This window comes from Mustela nigripes, chromosome 14 (assembly GCF_022355385.1).
Source record: "Mustela nigripes isolate SB6536 chromosome 14, MUSNIG.SB6536, whole genome shotgun sequence".
Lineage (NCBI taxonomy): Eukaryota > Metazoa > Chordata > Mammalia > Carnivora > Mustelidae > Mustela > Mustela nigripes.
This window is the reverse complement of record NC_081570.1, coordinates 9,305,668-9,328,935: the sequence shown is the minus strand read 5'-3', so window position 1 is coordinate 9,328,935 and position 23,268 is coordinate 9,305,668. Positions and strand designations below refer to the sequence as shown.

The window sequence follows — 23,268 nt, the reverse complement described above, 5'->3', positions numbered from 1 at the left end:
GGGTTTTTTAAAAGATTTTATTTAAGAAAGACCATGAGCAGGAGGAGGGGCAGAGGGAGAGCAGGGAGCCAGACGTGGAGCTCGATCCCAGGACCCCAAGATCATGACCTGAGCCTATGGCATATGCTTAACCCACTGAGCCACCCAACTGCCCTCACCACCTCTGTTTTAAACATAAGAATACAGGGGCGCCTGGATGGCTCAGACGGTTCTTCAACTCATGTCATGATCCCCAGGTCCTGGGATTGAGTCCCATAGCAGGCTCCCAGCTCAGCAAGGAGTCTGCTTCTTCCTTTCCCCTTGCTTGTGCTCTGTCTCTCTCCTTCAAACAGATAAATAAATCTTAAAAAAAAAAAAATTAAACATAGGACTACATTTAGAGAAAAATTACCTGATTCTAAATACACGAACCCATTAGTAATGGTTTTCTCTGAGAAGTGGGATTACCCATCACCTTACTTTCTTTCTCCTGCTTAGCTGAATTTTCCTGCCTTTCCTCTGCTTAGTATAATCTCTAAGTAAAAATGAATGTGGGTGGGGAGACCATGTCCATCTCCAGCATGGAAGCCCCAGCGTGACTGAAGGCAGCCGAGGCCGGATGACACTCCTCCTCGTGCCATCATTATCATCACACACATTTTTTTTTAAAGTATGTAGCTTTCTCATATTTATTAAGAATCTAATCTTATAATTAGGAACGGGGATGAAAACATGTTTTTATACAATTTCTACTTCAGCGGGTCAAACCTTGGTTCCCAATCGGAATTCACTTCAGTGCCTGACACACAAAATCCAAACATTGAGATGTGCCCGCGCTCTGCTGAGTGTTAACTACTAGTACGAGACCTCAAAAGCGCTGCAGCACCAGGAGAACCAACCAGAATCCCTTCCTTTCCCTCAAAGGTAATGCAGAGACAGGTAAAACTCCCACTCTAGCTCAGACTCAACAAATGATATGCAACAAATCTATTTCCAAAATCTTTATAATGACCAAAAAATATTTTCATATAATCAATAATTTTTCCTGACTCAATCTATAAAGCAGTCCCTTTTAACAAAGCAGAGGTACCTGACTGCATATATACAGACAATTTTTACGCATTAACCTTCAGCTGGAAATTCCCTACTTGGAGAAGAAGAACTCAAGGAGGAGGAACTCATCTCACCCACCTCAAGCACAGGGCTAGATGCTTAATGTGTTCTTTTATTTATTTAACCTTTGCAAGAACCCTATGAAATATTACGAAGCCCCTTTTTAAAAATCAGACACTAGGGAAGGTTGGTAATTTTACTAGAATACTAAAGTCACTGAAAGTCCGAGCCAAGATTCAAACCCGGTCCCCTCCCTTCTGCCTCCATTTCAATTCTCCTCTTTCCAAACCCTTCCTCCCACACTGCACGTTCCCTCCGTTGTCGAGACCGGACCTCCTTTCTGCCCTTAACCACCGAGCACAGACTGGATGTTGACTCTTTGTCAAACACAACATCATCTTCATGCCACTCAACTTCCATTCAATTTAATCCAGTCATTGTGAAATAGCCATAAAATCAAAATTCAGTACACACTCCAATTTAGAAATGCATCAAAATTAAAGCCTCCTGACACATAAAGGATGTTTTGCAAAAAACAAATCAAACTATTAAACACGCTGACTTCATGGGTGGGGGGTGAGAGTTTTCACTTAGCTTCCTTATCATTTACTTGTTCTATTCTACATGCGCTAATTCAAAATCATAAACCGAAAAACTTCTCATTCAGTTACTGCAAAGGTCCATCGTTCAAATCCTCAGCTGCTGGCCTGTGAGGTCCTTATCCGCTCTCAACTAGAGTAACCAACTTACTCTGAAAGAAATCACTCCCCGGAATTAAGACAGGGCACTGAGGATGCCTCCTCATACTGACCCAACTCTTAGGCAGAGATAGGTCTTTTCTGCATCCAAACAGCCCCCCCAAAATTACGAGTCTACAGAGATAAAACCATTTTGTTGGCTGTTCTCTGGACTTGCCCTTCAAAGAGCTCTAATGCATTATTAACAGTGGGACAGAACCTCTCCTGAAGGCTCACGCTCCTGAGGCTCCTTTCCACCTTTATTTCTCTGGGGATTTAGCTTGTTGGAATTTCCAATATTTTGATCTATACACTGTTTCCCACTTTTCCCGTGTGTTCCTGGAAGACAGACAGTACCTACTACCATCCCCTCTTCCCTTTACTCCGTCTGTTAGTCTTTTGTGAAGACTTTGGTAAAGTCGTTCGTAAAGACTAACAAACGGAGTAAAGGGAAGAGGGGAGGCTCACATCTCTACAAACCCAACAGGCAGAGCGTCTCTGTAAGTAAACAGCAACTCAGCTTGCAGAAGTCAGTTTCAGGATTTCCGCCCCCACAGTTATTCTAGGTTTTTGGTTCAAAATACAGCCCATGCTCTCTAACATTAGAAGGGAAAGAAATTCTAAGCAAAAATGAAGACCAGTAATCTTTTTAAAAAGTACTCAACTACAAATACATATTACAAATGTTTTTAGTCCTCTGTAAGATCATACAAGTGTTTTTCTCTTATGTTCAAGTTCAGCTAATATTTACTGAGCCATATTCATCTCTATCAAGTAATTTCATAAACGTCTTCTTATTTTGGGCCAAATAAACCTATGAGGAGCTTGCTATCCTTATCGAAAAGTAAGACAAAAAAGAAAAGGACAGCGTCACTTGGTATATGAGCATTTCAATGAAAATATTTAGTGAAAGTTACATCTTCCTAAGTTATTAACACTGCTACCTGGAAAATACCACACCTTCTTCTTGGTATGTTCACATTCCAGCCATTCTTGAGCTACAGAATTAGATAATCGGAGGGCTTGTTAAGGACCTTTAAAACTGCCACCCCACGGGGCACCTGGGTGGCTCAGCCGGTTGGGCCTCTGCCTTTGGCTCAGGTCATGATCTCGGGGATCCTGGGATCGAGCCCTGCATGGGGCTCTGCTCAGTGGGAAGCCACTTCCCCCTCTTTCTCTGCCTGCCTCTCTGCCTACTTGTGATCTCTGTCTGTTCTGTCAAATCAATCAATTAATTAATTAATAAAACAAACAAAACAAACCGAAACTGCCACCCCACGGAAATAACTCCCTGGAGACTACAGACGAAAATGGATCTTTAGCACCAACTACTTCACTGCTCAGATTGCTTTAGAAAACCAAAGGCTTCTTTTTAGAACTATTTAAATACATTATTGTATCTGAAATATTCTGAATATTCTAGAATAAGAGAAACACAAGGGAATCCAATGGGTGGTGGCACATTTTACTACAATCAGCAAACTTGTAGGCAATCCTAAAATACAAATTTAAAAATTAAACAGGTGCGCTTCTCAAGCCTGGTAAACAACCAGCAATAAATATTTTCGGCTCGGCAGGCTACGCGGTCCCTGTCAGAACTAGTCAATTCTGCCAGCACAGGGCCACAGCAGCCATCGATAACATGCAAGTGAATGAGTGCAGCTATGTCCTAATACAACTCGATTCATCAGCTGACATCTCCGTTTCCTATCATTTCCCTGTATCATGAAACATTTGATTTTTTGTTTAAAAAAAATGTAAAAACCACTCGTAGCTGCAGGGCTGCAAAGAACAGGTGGCAGCCTGCACGTCCATGTGACCCCAGGCTTTTTCTCTAGTACTACCCTCGTGCGGCTTAGAAGCTGGAAAGAAGAGCTGAATAGTACTTTCTGGAAAAAATGTTCTACAGGATCAGCTGACTGACTTTTCTACTCTCTTTTCTCTTCTTGCCTCCATTTTTAACTTAGAAATAATCCGAAATTAGAAGCGTTGAGCTAGCAAAGACGAGAGGATGCACTTGCTAACATCAAATGCTAACGGTTCAGACAATTAAAGTCCTCTCATTATACAGAAAGAACTTATCAATTTTAGTTGAAACACAATTCTACATCTTCCTGCCATCCCCGACTCAAAAGTTGTTGCCTACATGAATGTCATGCAAATAGAACCAGGGAACTATCGGTTTTCGGGACACATGGGTGGCTCAGTTGGTTAAGCACCTGACTTGGGCTCAGGTCATGATCCCGGGGTCCTGGGATGGAGTCCCACATAGGGCTCCTTGCTCAGCAGGGTGCCTGCTTCTCCCTCTGACTGCTGTTGTCCCTGCTTGTGCTCACTCTCTTGACCTCTATCAAATAAATAAAATCTTAAAAAAAAAAAAAAAAACTATCAGTTTTCATTTGTAAGAATGAGGCTAGGGGCAGGACGGGGAGGGAACACTATAAAAAAGATTAACAATACTAGGTTTTCAAAAGCTAGCGAAAAATACGTACTTTTGGTAGTTATGTAAATTAGTGGAATCCTTCTGGAGGTCTATTAGCAGAATTCACCAGATATGAAAATGTACATAACCTCGGACTTAAGAATTATACTTCCAGAAATTTATCTTAAGAAGATAACCAAGCAAGTGAGCAGCCACGTATACAAGACCAGTGCTCTAACTCCTGAGCTATGGAGCCAAGCAGCCACGTATAAAACAGTGAGTTTCATACTCAGAAGAACTGGTAATATCATGAAAAGATTAAAACTATTTAAAGGTTCAACAGTGGAAGGAATGCAATGGAATTCTAGGGGGCCGTAAGAAATAATGACAGAGGTGAAACAATCTGACATGGGTATGTCCACTACATACTGAAAGAGAAAAGCCCGACACAAAGCCATTTGCGCTGTTTGATCTCAGTGGCGTGCGGTGTCTATATATGGTGTTTGTGTACCCACCAGTGTAGGGGACAGACAGAAGAAAAACAGACAGAGGAGCAGAGACTTAGAAGAATGTTCACCAAAATATTCACAGATGATTTTTACTTTCTTGTTTATAGCTTACAGTATTATTTACATTACTCTACAATGAGCATGTATTACATTTATAATTTAAAAAAGATTTATTGGAATGTACACCAAGAAGGAACCCTAATGAAAACGAGGAATCTTGAGTGATAACGGGGTGTGAGTGCGGGTCCATCGAATGACTAACAGAGGCACCAGTCTGCTGCCGTAGTGGGGGAGACGGTGGTGTGGGGAACTCTCTGTACTTTCAGCTCAGTTTTGCCCTGAACCTAAAACTGCTCTAAAAAATAAAGACTTACTAGAACAATTCATAGGCAAACCACCCAGAAGTTCATCTCATGGGAAGAGATCTGAGACCCATGAAGTGAATCTGAAAGGCTTTTGTCAGAAGTGGTTAGAATAGTGCAGATGGCTCTCGGTGGGGGGTGGGGGGGGCGGGCACTGACCGCAGCTACCCTGGCTAGCTAGCAGTTCCTCCCCAGAAACTGCTCAAAGAATGCTCTCCTCTTAGGAGAATCTGACTGTTTTGTGCATTCACCCTGAGGATACTTGTCTCTCTTCTGTTGTTTCTGATTTAATAGAATGTTTTCAGTGAAAGCTTAGAGGACTTAAGACTGTGTTAGATAATCAAGGGCTCAAGAAAAGCAATTTAACACTTTGTCTTAGATTAGCTTGAAAATGGAGTTCTAGCTGGGGCAAGACACCAGGCTGCTAAAAGATAAGCCGGTTTTAAAGGGGCTTTAATGGAAGAACAAATGCCAAGATGAGATTTTAATGATAAGCAGTTCTTATTAGTTAATAAGAGGCATTCTGATGCAAGTCTGAGGCTAAGACCAAGGTTGGACTAAATTAATGGGGATATACTAAATTTTACTTGGCATTTCTTTTTCTCTAGAAGAATACATACATTCTAACTGATGCTTTCTATACCTTGCCTAAGACATATCTCTACATACATGTCAGATCCTATCTACTTCTATTTTACAGAACAGAAGGCTTACAGGTTTCTCTATGGAATACATACCCTGTAGTCTGAACTACCTGAATGACATCCAGTTTTTTTAACGTTAAGAAGGAAAAGTCAGCCATGACAAGAACTAAATCTTTAAAACTAACAAGAACTGGCCATGTCGTAGGATTCACCAACTGTAGTATAACAAACAGAGTACCTTAAGTTAGCAAGGCAGTATTAACGCACTTATAAGTAGAAATACAACAGCTAATAGGTCATGGCTCTAAATTACAATGTTCACCAAGCTGAGTATGAACTCATACTACACACGAATTTCAATACAAATGAAGCTTAATCTACAAAGCGTAGTATTAATCATTTACATACTATGCCCAAAATCTCCCAATCGTTATGTTGGGTAAAACAGATACAATAAACTTAGGGTAATATTAATATTCATGACATTTGTTTAAGCTTAGCATTATACACACAGAACTAAGCAATGCATTTCCTGGTTTCCAGACAGTAACCTGGGGGAACACGTTTGTCAGTTCCCTTGGGAAATTTCTAAAATTAAAAAAGTCATTTACCTGGGGGCATAATTTTGTGGTCAAGACATTTTTAATCATTCAGGCGTTATCTTGAGTAATTAGTATCATTTTTTGGCTGGGCAGTTCTTCTACAAATACAGCACTCTTCTACCTCAGAAATAGTGAAACAGCATAATGTGATTATTCTCATGCTAAATCCTCATTTCCTAAGGCCCCCGGGCGTTAACTGTCATCAGATTTACTGCAAGGGACTCGCAACAAACAAACTCAAAATTACTGGAAGAAACTGCGGGAAATCTTCAAGTTAAGAAACACTGCTGGTCACACTGAACACAACAGCAAAATACCTCAGATGTACAAATGTCAAAGAACTTCTCGATGGAAAGTATCCAGACATTTCCTGGGCAGATTTTATATTTAGGCCTGTATATGTTTACGTGTGAAAGAGATTGAGTCAATTCGAGACCATCTGATAGAAATGCTTTTCTAATCGCCAAAAAACTTCCCTTGTTTTGAAAAGGAGCCACACCAGCTGAGATCCTATCAGAACAAGAGCAGCTTCCCCAGAGCACCTGATCTGAACTAAATTGCACGTAAATGCTGAACTTGCACACAGCGCTCCAGGTAATAGCTAGAACCGGCTTTATCTTCCTGGCTATCCTGGATATTTTTTATTAACCCCATCTTTATTTTTTTTTTAAGATTTTTCATTTATTTATTTGACAGACAGAGATCACAAGTAGACAGAGAGGCAGGCACAGAGAGGAGGAAGCAGGCTCCGCGCTGATCAGAGAGCCTGATGCGAGGCTCAATCCCAGGACCCTGAGATCATGATCTGAGCTGAAGGCAGAGGCTTTAACCCACTGAGCCACCCAGGTACCCCTTAACCCCATCTTTAAATTGAGGGTTTGGGGCCCAGAGGTTAAATACTCCAGAAAGTCACAAAGCTAAAGGGAGGATCTGAAGCCAACGCCTCGCTGCCAGGCAGGAAGCAGGGGTTCTGACTCTGCACGAGCCGCCCAGAACCCGAGAGGAACAGGGCACCTCCGCTTCTGACAGCTTCACCTCGGTAAGGAACACGCTATTGCGCCGCGCTCCTCCAGCATCCTCGACAGAACGTGAAATCAACAAAACTGAAAGTCTTCTGAGGAGTCTGAAGCACTAAATATAAATGTGCCACGTGCTAAATATATCCAGCTCGGAATATTCCAGCAACACAGAGATTATTTCCTAAAACACAGAGAAGACCCTAGCGGTGATTTGTGGCCACCTTGGAATGCCTTTTACGGTGTCTGTCTGCAAGCCTGCAAAGTGACAGACCAAAGTCTCAGCCCTCAGCAAAAGACCCTGAACAAGGTAATGTTCAAAAGTAGGTCTGACATTTATTGTTGAGGACAGCCAAGCATCTTCAAAAGACAAATGTCAACAGCAGCTGTATCCAAAGAAACACATTTTCTCTTTAATAAAAATATTCTTGAGGGGCCCCTGGGTGACTCAGTCAGTGGAGCACCCCGCTCTTGGTTTGGCTCTGGTCATGATCTCGGGGGAGCGGGTGGTGGGATCAAGCCCCAGGTCAGCCCCCGCTCAGCAGGGGGTCTGCATCCCTTCTTCCTCCAGTCCCGCCCCTCCCCCCTCTCTCTGGCTCTCTCCCTAAAATAAATAAATCTTCCAAAAAATATATATTCTTCGCTTCTCAGCCTTTTGGTTAAGATCAAGTGTAGTGAAAAATACATATTCTTGATTTTAAAACACATACTAAGATGACTTTTAATTTCACAATGTCAAATCCTTAGAGAATAAAACGATTTCTCAAAAAATGTACAGAACACTGATAAAGAGCCAGAATTCTTACCTCCCACATGTACACATTATTCTTAACCTGAGATCTTTTTTTCTTATCACCAACAAATGGCCCAAACTTTTTGCCTTTTAAAATTGGCTTAGTGGCCCAGACACCTGGAAAATAAAAGCAATATTTTTATAATGTTATTGTAGCTATTTTAAAGATTGAAGCGTTAAAGTCAATTCTGTTTCACAAAATAGTTAAAAGGCTAGCAATTAGCAAGATAATGTCAGGTCAAAGGGGAGCAAGTCAAGTCAGAAGAAATCAAGTCTTCCACAAAGATTTTTATTTTTCTTCTTTATATTCTTCTGTAGTTCCCAAATAGTCTGTAAGAACCTACATTGTTTTATCAGTAGGAAAGAAATGGTTTATATTTGTTTCTATTTTTCACATGTAAAATTACCCAGACGGTACAATCACAAATCCCCGGAGAACAGCACAGTCACAAATAAAGAGAAAAAGATGAGAAAGGAGTGAAACTAGAAATAATTCAAAACTCCTCTTTCTACTTTTCTGCGGCTTTCAAATGGTCTCCAATGAACATGAACTGCTTTTATAAAGGCTTGGAAATGCCAATTTATGAATGGTATTTTTGAAGTTTGTTTGCTCAAAGTGGAACACCCTCTCCCCTCCAGCTAAGTCTCCTGAAACCTAAGCTGCTCTAACAACGCCCTCCACAGAGCTTCCAACAGCCCAGAGCTACTCCTGCCGCTGTCCCGCCGTCGTCCTCGGCGGTTCCTGGGTTCCAGGCACTGACCGGAAGGCAGGCGGACAAGCTGAAGCAGCAGCGGGCCAAACGGCGGGAGACAGTCCTGGCGTCAAGGGAACCAGCACCCAGGGTGATGCTCACTGACAAGAACCCTTTGGACATGTTCCTGCATCTTCTGCTCTCAGAGGATGCACAGAAGGAAGGTGGAGGCTGAGCCAGTCCTGTCCAGCTAGGAGGTTCAAATGTCCCTCTTCTGCAGGTCTATGAATCCAGTTTCTAACAAAGCTAACAGTCAGTTAGTGGAGCGAACAGTCAACCACCTTCATGTGAATGATACAATATAACTGTTCAAACCTGGCGATTCACAGACCTGTACCCCTGGGGATAAAAATTATTATATGTTTATAAAAATTAAAAATTAAAAAAAAAACAATATAACTGCTCAAGTAATTTACTGAAAAATTCCTCAATGAGAATTAGGAAAAGCATTTTAACACTTTATTCACACACACATACACATAAACAGGAATCTCAGAAATACACCTTAAAAAAACAAAAAGGGGCTTTAAAAAAAAAAAAAAAATGGGACGCCTGGGTGTCTCAGTTGGTTGGACGACTGCCTTCGGCTCAGGTCATGATCCTGGAGTCCCGGGATCGAGTCCCGCATCGGACTCCCAGCTCCATGGGGAGTCTGCTTCTCTCTCTGACCTTCTCCTCATTCATGCTCTCTCTCACTGTCTCTCTCTCAAGTAAATAAATAAAATCTTTTAAAAAAAACAAAAAAAAAAACAAAAAGGGATACAAACATGATCTATTCGAAAACTATACTTTGACTAAATTTTTATAATTTGCTTATTAGCCTTTTGTCTAAAGATTAGGGCACAAAAACAACACTGAAAAAAACCAGTAAAAGCTGGGTTTGCATTCAATGGGAAATTCCAGCCAGAAGCATTCAGATCCACTCAGGTCGTCATTCATTCAAGTACTACTAAGGTCCAGAACGCGTTGGGTACTGGAGACAGAGAGAGGAAAGAAACGAAGGCACTCGCTATCAATGAAGGGGGCAGATGGGAAAACCAATACAAAACAATGAAATTAAATCTAACAGCGCACTCACACTCAAGTCCCAGTGAAATCAGAGAGGAGGGACCAGCACACTCAGTAGAAGAAGAGCCCCGAGGAGACAGTGGGAGGGAATACTCAGGCGAAGTCACAAAGGACAGTGGGCAGGCGTGTGGATATTTCTGGTTTAGTTTTATAATCTCTGTGCACCCTGGATTCTTTACTGGAAAATGCAGAAATTCCACCATGATTTTCTAAGTCTAAGTGTAAATCTGTCACTTTGATGATGACCTCCCTACCTTACATGCTCCCAAAGGATGCCTGGATACAGGCGGCTCTCCCTTCCCCTCCCCATCTCCTTCCGGGACCCCGGTCCTCACCAATCCGAGTCCTGTCCACAGCAGACGGGAAAAGCCTCACTTCCTCCGGAAGTCCTCGGAGCACGTGTTCAGGTACCTCGGCCAGGCTCTCAGCAGCTGCAACAGGCTCAGTGTTCTGCAAGTCAAGAAACAGAAGGATCAGAGCAGAGGGAAGCAGACCAGGTTAGTGTTTTCTTTCTTTTCTGGTCCAATAAGCAAATATGCAAAAATGCAACTGACACCTGACACAAGAAAACGGAGCTGTGGTGGATCTCAGGATCTGCCGTCACTGTGGCTCCTGCGTCTTGAAGGAAACTACTACCCCCTTCAAGCACATCTGTGTCAACCTACTTCGTTCCAGCCACCTACAGTCATTTTCCAACTATGTAAATATCTGGCAACATACTATTTTACACTCCCACAGAATCTGGAAGTAAAATACAGCTTAAGCTTACTTTGAAGTTAAAGGCTACCATCAGCATTTTAGGACATTTAAAAAATAAAAATCAATACTCCCTACTTAACACTTTCGGCACACATCGTGAAGGACCTGCCCGTCAGCTGGCCCCCCGCCCCATCTACGCTTTCATCCCTCCGGGAACAACACCCGCTTTCACGGAGGCTTCAAAATTCCAACCAGAACACTCCGACTTTTTCTGGGCCCTCAATGGAAATGTGACCTTTCTAGTGGTAAATTACGTAAACTGTAATTTACCACTTCTCTCAAGTCACTAATTAATGAAGTCGCCAGAATATCAGTCTTAAGAAATAGAATTTTATACATTACCACCCAGTTTTCACTTTAATCTTAAGAAATAAGATTACTACTAGGTATGAATATAAGGAAACAGAAAGGGGAAATCTGAGCCAACTGGTAAAACATGACTGTTACTGTAAAAATAACATTCAGTCAAAGGAAAATCAAGTGCCTTTTCACTGTTACCCCATATACTCCAAGAACTGATCACACCACCACTAAGAATGAAGGGTTCTATAGTCTAGGTGTATTTCACTGCAAGGGAATCGTTTCTAAAGGACTTTCAAAGAAATCAAAGTAGGCAAAAAGCAAACTCCAACCTAAAGAGGTTAATCTTCCCACAGTGAAGCTTTTATAGCTTTTAAGAATGTTTTGTGCAAAGATGAGAATATCATAGAAATGTGTGTACTCAAAACATTTCAAATTTTTTTTTTTTTTAAAGTATCAAGCTGCTTCCAGAGAAACAAATCCCGCGGCAGTGAGCAACTCATTATGAAGGTCTCCTCTCTGGTCTGCTCTGAGTAGGAATGCACACAAGTGGGCATCTACAGACTGATATCCATTTCTCCAGAAGAGCAACGCCGACAGTACAGACCCTTCAGAAGCACAAATGCTTTGATCCTGCTGTCCACGGCTGGTCCTGACAGTATCACCAAGCACAAGTTAAATGCCTTCCAAAACACGGGAATATCAAAACTGCCCCCAGAGAATGGGTCTTATGGTATTTTTAATTAGCTAAAATGTGAAATTTAACACACAAATTTCTCATTTCTAAATATAATACCCCCATTTTTCAAATTTTGATCTATAAACAGTTATTTTGGCAACAACAACAACAAAAACCTTTTTTTTTCCAGTGGAGGAAAAGGTATTAAATTGGAAGTTGGTATCCTAGGCTACATAATAATTATTTTTAGCACTGATAAATTAAGCAATATTAAGAAGTACTTAGCCAACATTAAAAAGCAGTGTGAGAGAGTTTTCCTCTCCTTCCTTAGATGAGTCCCTAGCCTAAGATTTAAAAGCATTTGACACCATTTAACTTCCCTGAGAGCTCTGAAAAGACAGTGTGTCAGCTACTCTAACTGATCCTCCTAAGCACTATGACAATAATACTAACAAGCAGATATTTCCTGAGAAACTCCTCCGGGCCTCAGTGCAAGGAACTGTACTAACAGTCTTCCACGCATGATGGCATTTACTCCAAACAGCCCAAGGGGAAGGGACTGTCACTGCAGCCCCTCCCCCAGCTTCTCCCCAACCATCACCTACCCCCAGCCCAAACAATGGAAGAAACTGAAGCTTAGGGAAGTTGTCTAAATTCCTCAAGGCCAGGATCTGAACCTCTGCCTGTCTAACCCTGAGCCCAAGTTCATATCCACCGTGCCATTTCCAGTTAAGATTCTCCTTGATACAGTCTAAAGATCTAATGTAAAACATGGTTAACTACAGCTGATAGCACTGTATTATAGAACTGAAATTTGCTAAGAGAGTAGGACTTAAATGTTCTCCCCAAAGACAAATAAATATGAGCGATGATGGATATGTTAATTAACTAGATGGTTATACATATATCAAAATACCATGACGTACACTTTAAATATCTTTTAATTTGTCAATTATACCTCCATGAAACTGGAAAAAAAAAGAAAAGATTGTGCTGGAAAAAGAAATCTGAGAACCTGTACCCTAAAACCTCCAATCTTTCATGGAAGTGTCCACAGACAGCTCCTAAGGAAAAAGGAATGGGAAATGGTCATTCCCACAGGAAATTTGTAACTTGAGTATAATATGGAGACCATGCAAGTTTACATTGCTGATACATCTATGAATATAAAAGACCTCAGCAGAGCTGCCACTGCAAGAAACATAACACAAATTCCTGTGCATCTATTTTATCTGCTTTCTGTTTCTTAAGATTTTATTTATTTATTTGACAGACAGAGATCACAAGTAGGCAGAGAGAGAGGAGGAAGCAGGCTCCCCGCAGAGCAGAGAGCCCGATGTGGGGCTTGATCCCAGGACCTGAGTCTCATGACCTGAGTCTAAGGCAGAGGCTTTAATCCACTGAGCCACCCAGGTGACCCTGAACCCAAGTTTTTAAATTTAGGCTCATTTAACTAGTAGAGGAAAGCTTCTTTTCTGTTTATTTTAGTGTCCTTTGCACTAGACTCAACTAAATTTCAGGAACCTCAAACCACACCAAGTCAACCCTGGCCAGCTCTAAGAACTTCCTCTCTCCTTTCCAGCTGCAGTGCCTATGGCTGGAAATCGCCTCTCCTTTTCCTTGTTCTTCCTTCGTAGCTCTTACCACAATTTTAAGTAATTATTTGTATGATTATGTGTTTAATGTACCTCCCCTGATAAACCACAATGAAGACAGATGGTGTCTATCTTATTCAATGTTGCATTCCCAGGGCTGAGCAGTACACACTACATGTTTGTTGTCACTTAAATACTTGAATGAATAAATAATTCCTGTAAATGGACTTAACCCTTATTTAGAAAAAGGAGGGCTAGAAATAAATAAAATAGGAGGGTCATCAATCAGAAAGCATTTTTTCCATGTGTGCCTGAATTTCTTGAATTTGAGGTAGGTATATTTCTAGGTCAATAAAATAATTCTTTTTTAGAAAGTGTGATATATGCTCTCAATTCCAAGCAGTCAATTTACAAGTAAATCTTTGGAACAAAAGAATATTTAAAAGAAAATTTCTCTCCTCCACACACTTTTATAAACAGGGATCTCATTTACACACACCCACCCACCCACACACACACACACATATATATACACATATGAATATCTTTCTAGTATTGGATATAATATCACACTCTAAATAAGGTCATCTTCGTTCTTACCCTAAAGATCACAACTTGATCCTGGGACTATTTCCCAGATTAATTTCTTTCTAAAAGAAACTGCAGCATCTACTCAATGTCTGAGTCCCTTCGAAGAACCAGCCAACGTTGTAAGCTATCTCATTTGCCTTCACAATGTGTCACTCTGGTGAGGAAGACAGACAAAATAAAGCAAGGATAGACAATGCCTGGAACTTCTTGGCGGTCTGAAGAAAACTCAAGCACAAGAAGGGGACACGGTGACAGAGATGGAGAGCATGCTCTTTTAGACAAGCGCTTCAAGAAGCAGCATCTCTAGAACTGGGAAGGGCATCGTACGAGAGATGGGGGGCAAACACCCAGAAAGGCAACCAGCAAGGACACGGGTAATCCAGCGAGCTTTGCGTGCTCACAGAACAGACAGGCAAGAAGTCCCGAGCAGAGAAGGTAAGGGGAAAGCAGCTGGAGCGGAGGTGGGAGAGGCAGGCAGGGGTAGTACCCTAGGAGAGATGAATCACCTGCTGGACTACACAGACTAAGAGGAGTAGAAGGCAACCAACCAGAGGCCAAACTGCAAACTCCAGAAAACCTTGGCTGCTCCTTCCTCTGGGGTGGCCAACAGCAACCAGCACCCCATCTTTGCTGAACCCCAGAATAAAGGCATGTTCCCATGTCAAGGGTTTCTGACACTGATCACTGTGGTAAGCATAGGGGACGTTAGAAGGACTTCCCTGCTTTCCTGTTATGTAACAGGAAACACGGCCTAGTGAGGGATAGCTCCCACACATGTATCAGTGAACTAACTGATCTCAAGCTATACAGGTTAAATTGGATGCATTACATTTAAGCAGCTAATTTAGTAAATTACTCAGTTATTATCAACTAAGCTCATTAAATCAATGTCTCCAACTTCCTAACTCAAACCCAAAGAAAGTCAGCAGCCTCTCCCCCCCCCTCCCCTCCCCGATTCAGAGCAGGAGCAGTTCTTCATTCCTTCAGTCCATCACTGGACTAACAAATACTTCCCGGGAGCCTGCCCCAGGCTGGCTCTGGGCTGCTGCAGTGAAGATATGAAGGTCAATAAAGCTGATCCAGGCCCCGCCCTCACAGAGCTCTTTAGACGAGCCCTCTTTTCCTTTCCCTAATACTGAGTATCTTCCCTGTGGCCAGGATGACCTCCCCATGCTGGTCGGTAGAGCAGCTCAGGAGCAGGACATCATGGCTTCCTCTGAGCCAAGCTTTCTGCACGTCACTTCTTGTCATCTTTACACCACTCCAGGTGTGGGTACTTTCACTTTCCACACGAAACTGAAACCTGCCCCCAGTCCCAGCTAGTAAGCGGCCCCGCCAGGATTCAAACCCAGGCGGTCAGGCTTCAGGGTCTGGACTCTCAAATACTCTGCTCCAGAGCTATCCTGTCAAGTAATGGGAGTAATGGTCCCAAGCTACGTGGTTTTAAAGCAGCGGAGCCCAAACAAAATCCAGGTGGATTCCAGAGCCCCCATTCCAACCACTAAATCAGCGGGGCCTCGCACGATCATTGAGGGCCACCTGCCAGGAGTCCCCAAGCTCAGCGCTACTTTTACAATGACACTGAGATGTCACCTGCCCTTTTCATCTGCCAGTGTGAAGAGGGGAGTTTTCCAGGGGTCATGACAAGTGATGATGTCATCAATTCCACTAGCTAATGGATGTGGGGTAGCTGGGGTAAGTAGCTTCTGATCTTGTGTTTTTTTTAATTTTCTGGTTTACAAATAAAGCCTGTAGTCTAACTCCTGAACTAGGTCTATTTCCTGGTCCTGATCCTGTAATAAGGGAAAATGTTACACCACTGGGTAAGGCTGAGTAAGAGTCCAAGGACTACTTGCAACTTCCTGTGAATCCTCGCCACCAATTAACATTTCTGTTTCAAGGAGCTGGCTCAGTCAGTCGGTACAGCATGGGGCTCTTGATCTCGAGATCTCTGAGTTCAAGCCCCAAGTTAAGCTTTAAAAAAAAATGTGTTTCAATTTCTGACTTGGGAAATATCCACCAATCTAACCCACAGAGACAAAAAGCTGGCGGACTGCTACACTAAACACACCACCTCCGCTCCCTGGGCACCTCCCAACTCGGCCCTGCGAAGCAGAGAACAAGAGAGACTCTGAGGGATCGTATGATGGAGAGAGCAGAGGAAAGCAAGGAAGGAGGGCCGGGCCCGCACGTCCGCGTCCTGCCTCCCTTCCTTCTCCACCGGGACACGTCCCTGTCCTGCCTCCCTTCCTTCTCCACCGGGACACGTCCCTGTCCTGCCTCCCTTCCTTCTCGACCGGGGCAGGAGAGGCTGCTCCCTGCGGGCACGAGGGTGGGTGTTCATGGTAAGGGTTTCCCTGTGCATCGCTAAAGGAGAACAAGCAAAATATAAACTGGGATAAGTAGCTTCAAAGGCAATTAAAGGCAACTTCTTGTCTGTGCCCCCTTCAAGCTCCTGCACAGGGAAGGGAAAGGAAAGCCGCAGAGAGTTCCTCGCCTTTCCTTGAAGCACCTGCTTGGTTGAGACCAACAAGGCCAGACCCATCAGGGAGCCACCAGGCGTGGCCGAGGCCTCTGCCCTACCCTAAGGAAGTCTGTTCCCACTGTCCTACGGAGCAGGATCTCCCCCCCCCCCCAAGGCCCCATTCCCCACCCCCCCCCGGCCCCGGTCCCCCCCCCCCCCCCCAAGGCTCCATTAGCACACTCTCCCCCTCTCAGGGCACTCTGCACTTTGTCCGCACTTACTGCTTGGCCCGTTTAATGGCCCCTCCACCGGGGCAAGTTTAGGCTGCAGACACAGGGGGCAGGTTCTGTCACTTGTCACCGCACCTGGTGCCTGACCTGGGATGCCTCGCTCCGAGCAGTGGTTGCTGGAAACAACACACACGTATCCGCAGACAAGTGCCACCAAGTCTGGGTGCACAGGGATGGCTAAAAGAGGGGCAGACTCAACAGGAGGGCGGATGAGATCAGAGAATGAGACACAAGCCAGGACAAAGCCCTCGGGATGCCACTAAGAATGGAAGACAAGGCCAGGAGCGACGTCACAGAGGCAGAAGGGGCACCAAGAACATGACATCAGAAAAGCCAGGGAAAAGGTTCAAGGAGGGGGAGAGGTCAACAGTCAAACGCAACCGGGGAGCTCGTGGTACTGCCGTATCCTATCCCTTTCCCCAATTCCCACTGCTTCCATCATCCTTCCAATCTGAAATAACCCAGCAAACTCCTCATCCTACACATGTCCAATATGAGCCCCACAAGCCAGCATGGAGCCACCTGAGGAGAGCAGCAGCGAAGACAAGACGGGTTCTGCCCATCTGCCAGGGTATCCCACTGGGACCCATGAAATAAAGAGTGTAAGAAACAGATAAGGAAGGGACACTATCCTACTTAGGGTAGCCATGGGGATGGGGGCAAGGGACATCTTAGAGAAGATCACAGACACAGGCACTTGGAATTGAGAGATGAGAATGGCCAAGTGACTGAGCATTCCAGGGAAACATCCTGAGGAGACAACTTGGCATGTTCAGGAACAAAACGAGACCACTGTGGCCGGGTCAGAGTGAGCCAGGGAGCAAGCAGAACCTGCAAAGCTTGAAGGCCGGGGCACAGACATTGGGATGCCTCTGGAGCGCAGCAGGACACCACTGGAGGGCTTCGGGCAGGAGACCAGTGTGATGTGATGGGAAGGTTTTCTGCTTTCCAGTCTCTTCTATCATCAACTTCTCTAAACCCCTCTGCCTTCCTGATCAATCATTCAAAAAAGCATCTGGTTCAGAATTCTTTTTAAAAACTTTCTAAATAAAACTCAGCCTTTACTCTACTGGTTTTAGAGTCTTTTAAGGTTCGAGAGAGGCAAAGTAAATTAGGTACGGGAGAGCTCTTCTCAACCTAACATAATCCTTCCCTTTGTCCAGAAGGAGAGTTCTACTGCCTCCTAGTGAGTGTGTTACTGCTGAGCCAGCAACCAAATCTCGACCTACCTTCCTCCAAGGCAGCAGAACTATGGAGCCACAGTCTTTCAAGTCCAATGGAGTGTGTTTGGTCTATCTACAGCTTTGGGGGGTGGTAGGGATTCTATTGGAAGAAATCACAGAAAAATCCCAATTTTACTCTTAAAGTTCCTCCCTGGTCCCTTCAGGCACCACTCTCTGGAGGTCCTCCTATCCTTGGGGTCTTTCACAAGGCAGGCTTCCAGCTGATGGGCTCCCGACCACTGATCTTTCTTGCCCTCAATTCTGCTGAGCAGTCAGTATCTTCTACATCCTTCTAGGTCAAGTTCAAATCCCAGTTCATCCAGGAAGATGTTCCAAACAACTCGTAACTGCCCACTTTTCTGACACCCTATATGGTCAGGTTTATGTTGTATGAATACAGAACTCAAGGCCTGTAGAGAATGGTCCCAAGGGGAGAGAGACAGTCAGCAAAACAATCAATGAGGGGGTGTCTCTCATAGTCCAAACAAGCAATGCCTTGGTCTGAACTAACCACTAACAGTGCTTGACAAGTATGCTATAGGGCAGAACCCACACCTGGTTACTAGCTGAAAATGATGATGATGATGATGATGATGACGCTGACACTTGCACAGTGTCTCCTACATGCCAGGCACTGGCCTTTACTTTTATGAATTTATTTACTCTTGACCACAACCGCATGGGGTGGGCACCTCTACTCGGTCTACGTAACATTAAGAGAGCAAATACTAAGTGGTCAAGTGACTTGCCCAAGGTCACACAACAGGTCACAAGCCAAGACTGGAGGTGGAATGTGAGTCACCAGACAGCAAAGATGCAGAAGAGCTAAACAATCCTATAACCTTTTTCTCTACCGAAGCATTAATATCAGAATAAGGAAAAATATAATCCTTCTTGCCATAGTTCCTTCCACAGTTATATAAGGAAATGTCATCCAAGTTGCTAGTTCTTTTTCAAATTTCAGAAATAATATATTTTCGGGGTGCCTGGGTGACTCAGTGGGTTAAGCCTCTGCCTTTGGCTCAGGTCATGATCCCAGGGTCCTAGGATCAAGCCCCATATCAGGCTCTCTGCTCGGGGGGAGCCTGCTTCCCCCTCTCTCTCTGCCTGCTGCTCTGCCTACTTGTGATTTCTCTGTCAAATAAATAAATAGAATCTTAAAAAAAATAATATTTCATTCAGAAAGACAAGGTCCCTAGACCTCATAAAAATTGCTATTTTATCTGTTAGAACACATGATTCAAAATGAGATTTAAGTGCCACCACCATTAAACATATTAATTTTCCAAACTATACATTCATTAATTGAGGTTTAAGTCCTCACACACAGCAATCATCTTACTTGGAAGTCTCTTTTTAAGAGGTCTGAAAAATCAAGTTTGCATTTATAATTACCTATATAAATGTAATTCTATATGATTAACATTCTAAAACAGAAAAAGTGGTTTCAATTTTTTACACCTTGTGTGTGCATCTGTCTGTGTATACGTATCTAGGACTAGGAGAAAAGGGGAAGATAACCTAAAATGAAGGAGAGAAAGCCATCCAAGGTTTCATCAAGTCTTTAGAAATGCAATTACAGGGGCGCGTGGGTGGCTCAGTCGTTGAGCGGCTGCCTTTGGCTCAGGTCATGATCCCAGGGTCTTGGGATCGAGCTCCACATCGGGCTCCCTGCTCTGAGGGGAGCCTGCTTCTCCCTCTCCCTCTGCCTCCTGCTCACCCTGCTTGTGCTGTCTCTCTCTGTGTCAAATAAATAAACAAATCTTTAAAAAAAAAAAAAAAGAAAGAAAGAAAAGTAAAGAAGAAAAAGAAATAGAATTATAGAAAATAAAACAATATACAAGATTGATCTGCATGGTCAGATGTCCCCCCAAAAATGTCCTCTATGAAAGGAACAAATTACCGATACAGACAACAGCATGATGGATCTAAACAACACTGCTGCTCAAGAGTAAACCAAAAGGGGCGCCCGGGTGGCTCAGTGGGTGGAAGCCTCTTCCTTCGGCTCAAGTCATGATTCCAGGGTCCTGGGATCGAGCCCCACATCAGACTCTCTGCTCAGCAGGGAGCCTGCTTCCCCCTCTCTCTCTGCCTGCTGCTCTGCCTACTTGTGATTTCTGTGTCAAATAAATAAACAAAATCTTTAAAAAAAAAAAAAAAAGGAGACAAACACAAAAGGGCAAGTACTAACGATTCCACTCATGTGAAATGCAGGAAAAACCAAACCTACAGAGACAGAAAGCCAATCGGTGCTTGCCAGGGGCAGGGCCTGGGCGGGGAATACTAACGGCAGAGCAGCAAGAAAGCACTGTTGGGGTCTGTTGGGGTGGTGGAAGTATTCTACATCGTTGAGAGCAGTGGATATAGGCAAGTCCTTATCAAACTTAAGACCTATACACTTCAAATGAGCACATTTTAATACACAAAAATTATACCTCAAGGTTGGTTTTTAAAATAAAATAGGAGCACGCAGTTGGCTTAGTCAGTTAAGCATTCAACTCTCGGCTTCAGTTCAGGTCACAATCTTGCAGTCGTGAAATCAAGCCCCACATCAGGCTCTGTGCTCCGCATGGAGTCTGCTTCCAATTCTCTCTCCCTCTCCCTCTCTCAAATAAATAAATAAATAAAATCTATAAAGTAAAATAAGAGACTTCTACACTCTTCTCTTTAGATCATGTTCAAATGAAACTTTAATGGTCCCAGAAAATGAAGTATAAAAATACTGATGCCAAGAAAAAACCTTTTTTTCTTTCAAAGTTTTTTTCTGACCCAACTCAAGCATTCCTCTGCTCAAAAGCCTCCAAGTTTCCCATCTCCCAAAGTCTACTCTTATCTTTAGGATGACCACGGAGCTGAACCCACACTTCCCTGCCCATTCATTCCTCCCTCACCTGCTCTGCTCCAGGCACAAGGTAGCCATGGCAACAGCCTGCTCCACTCCCTGCAACCCCCCCCCCCACCTCTTAGATACGCGGGGAACAGGGCAGATAACTCCTCTACACAGCACCACGTAGCATGACCCTGGCATTGGCTGCTGTGACATGGGGCTGCACGTAGCATCTGAGACAGGCCGTAAACACAAATGTCTTTATTTTTCAAAATATAAACATAAGCAGTTTTACTGGTATTTTATTTAAATCCATACCAGTCAGTCTTTTTACATACTCCACCCAGAAAACGACCATAGACGATTATACATGTTTTAATCTATTTAATTAAGGCACCTAGTTTCTTAAAAATTCAACTTAATCAAAACACTGGAGAGCAACAGCGGAGGCTGGCAGAAGAGATTAGATTGAACATCACTTCGCACTGAGAATATGTCACAGTACATTCACACTAAGATGCATATTATTCTGCAACAGACTAATGATAATCACCACAGTTAATTGCTGTTAGCGGCAAAAGACATCCCAGAAGCAGAGTGCTAATACTTTAAATTCTATGAACTGCGCTTCTTTGTTTAAACTTGCAAACAAGACTCTTAGCTACTATTCTGGGAGCAAACAATGGGGGAGGGGATGAAACAAGCTTCAGCTCACTGAAACAGCATTAAATTGTGTTTGGTTAAGGAATGACTATGACTGTAACAACAATAAAGAGATGAGGACACAGAACAAGAAAACCTTCAGACCGTCTCTGGAAGACAACAGTAGTCAAATAGCTCTGAATCACATAAGAAAGTACGCTCTTGCAAAAAGCTGGCAGGCCCATTAAATTGCCCAACTGAAGAAACTATCCTCAAATACGGTGTTAATCTCAATAGTAAGTGAGCATATTGCTATCCTCTTGCCCAACAAAGACATAGGTGATGCTCTAAAAAACGGAATAGAGATCATGTCAATGTCCAGTGGCTTTCCACTGCACTTCCAATAAAATAACAAATTCTTTCTATGGCCCTTAAGGTTCTACGAATCTGACCCCTGCCTCTCCCCAGCTTCACCTTGTCCCTGAGTCCCTGATGCTTGCCAAGCCCAGCCCCCAGCCTGTTCTGTCTGGGTCCTTGAACCAGCAAGCTCACTCCCAACTCAGGGCCTTTGCGCTCACTACTGGCTCATCACTACTGAGATCTCTTTCTTCACTGGATCTTCACGTATCTGATTCTTGGTGATCACCTGAGTCTCTGTTTTAATTGTTAGTCACTTGTCCAGAACAGCCTTCCCTGACCATGGAATCCGAAGAGCCTCCCCCTGCCTTCACTCATCATTCTTAACTGTATTACGGGGTTTCACTGTCTGCACAACATTTTCTACCACCTGAAATGGTCTCGTGTTCCGCTTTTCAACCGTCTCTCTCTGACTAGGTAAGATGCAGAGCAGAGCCCTTGCCTCTCTGGTTCACTGCAGAATCCACAACACGCTGGGGGGCAGTGTGCGCAGGACGAACGAGGCAAAGAAAGAACATCCAGAACAGCGAAAATAACGCAACTATGGATGGCTCTCGGGGTTGGAGCTGCTCTCGGGGTTGGAGCTGCTCTCGGGGTTGGAGCTGCTCTCGGGGTTGGAGCTGCTCTCAGGGTTGGAGTTGCTCTCGGGGTTGGAGCTCCAGCATCCAGTGATTAAAGGCTGCTTTTGTTATTTTACTATATAAAACTTTTTTTAAAAGTCTGGAAGGCAAAAAAAAAAAAAAGTCTGGAAGGCTAAGTGGCTAACCTAAGTTTTGCTATAGGCTGCGGGCAATACCGTAGATTAGTGATCAGGACGGAGAGATGCCGCAATCATAAGCTACTATGTTCACAGAAAGGTTCAAGTTATCAAGAAGAACTTGAGTTACCCAAAGATTCGTTAAAAGAAAAAAAAAAAAAAAACCCTAACCGTGACTCAGTAAACCAGAAATCAAGGCAGTTGTAGTACTTCATTAGAGCTAAAACTTACACCAGGCTCCGCGTCAACTATATCTCAGTAAAGCTGGGGCAAAATGACCGATGCTATCCCCAAATACCACAGCTCTCCTCTCCTCCAGGCACCTGACCGGACCGCATTGCCCTCCGCACCAGCCGGCCCCTAACCCCCTTGTTTTCAGTTAGATGTGGCCAATGACTACCTCAGACGAATTACATAGGTGTAGAAGTGATGTATATCAAGACCAAGCCCCCATCATATCTGGATCTTGAGCCACCGCCACAGTGAACCCACATAGGACACGCAGCCCAGCACGAGAAATTAAAGGTGGTGCGTTAATTCCCCGAGATTCCGGAGCGGTCTGTCAGCACAGCATCACATGGCTTATCCTGACTGATGCATCAATAAGGCATGGTGGCCAAGAACCCGAGCTCTGGACTAGCAAGGGTGTGAATCAGAGCTCTTACCACTTCCTGTGTGAGCGGTCATGGGCAAGCCATGGCCACCTCTCTGGGCTTTAAGGCCTTCA

The 23,268-nt window shown here is 43.7% G+C and overlaps 1 protein-coding gene across 5 annotated transcripts in view; it reads right to left on the bottom strand.

The window, feature by feature from the left end:
* PRDM2 (PR/SET domain 2) overlaps positions 1-23,268 on the bottom strand; it is a 125,917-nt gene that overhangs the window by 83,707 nt on the left and 18,942 nt on the right. For all 5 annotated transcript variants that reach the window (XM_059375967.1, XM_059375968.1, XM_059375971.1 and 2 more), the window contains 2 exons: positions 10,333-10,447; positions 8,191-8,294 (listed from right to left, as the gene is read on the bottom strand). In XM_059375967.1, the coding sequence (XP_059231950.1) occupies positions 8,191-8,294; positions 10,333-10,447 (219 nt within the window). The remainder of the gene's footprint in view (positions 1-8,190; positions 8,295-10,332; positions 10,448-23,268) is intronic.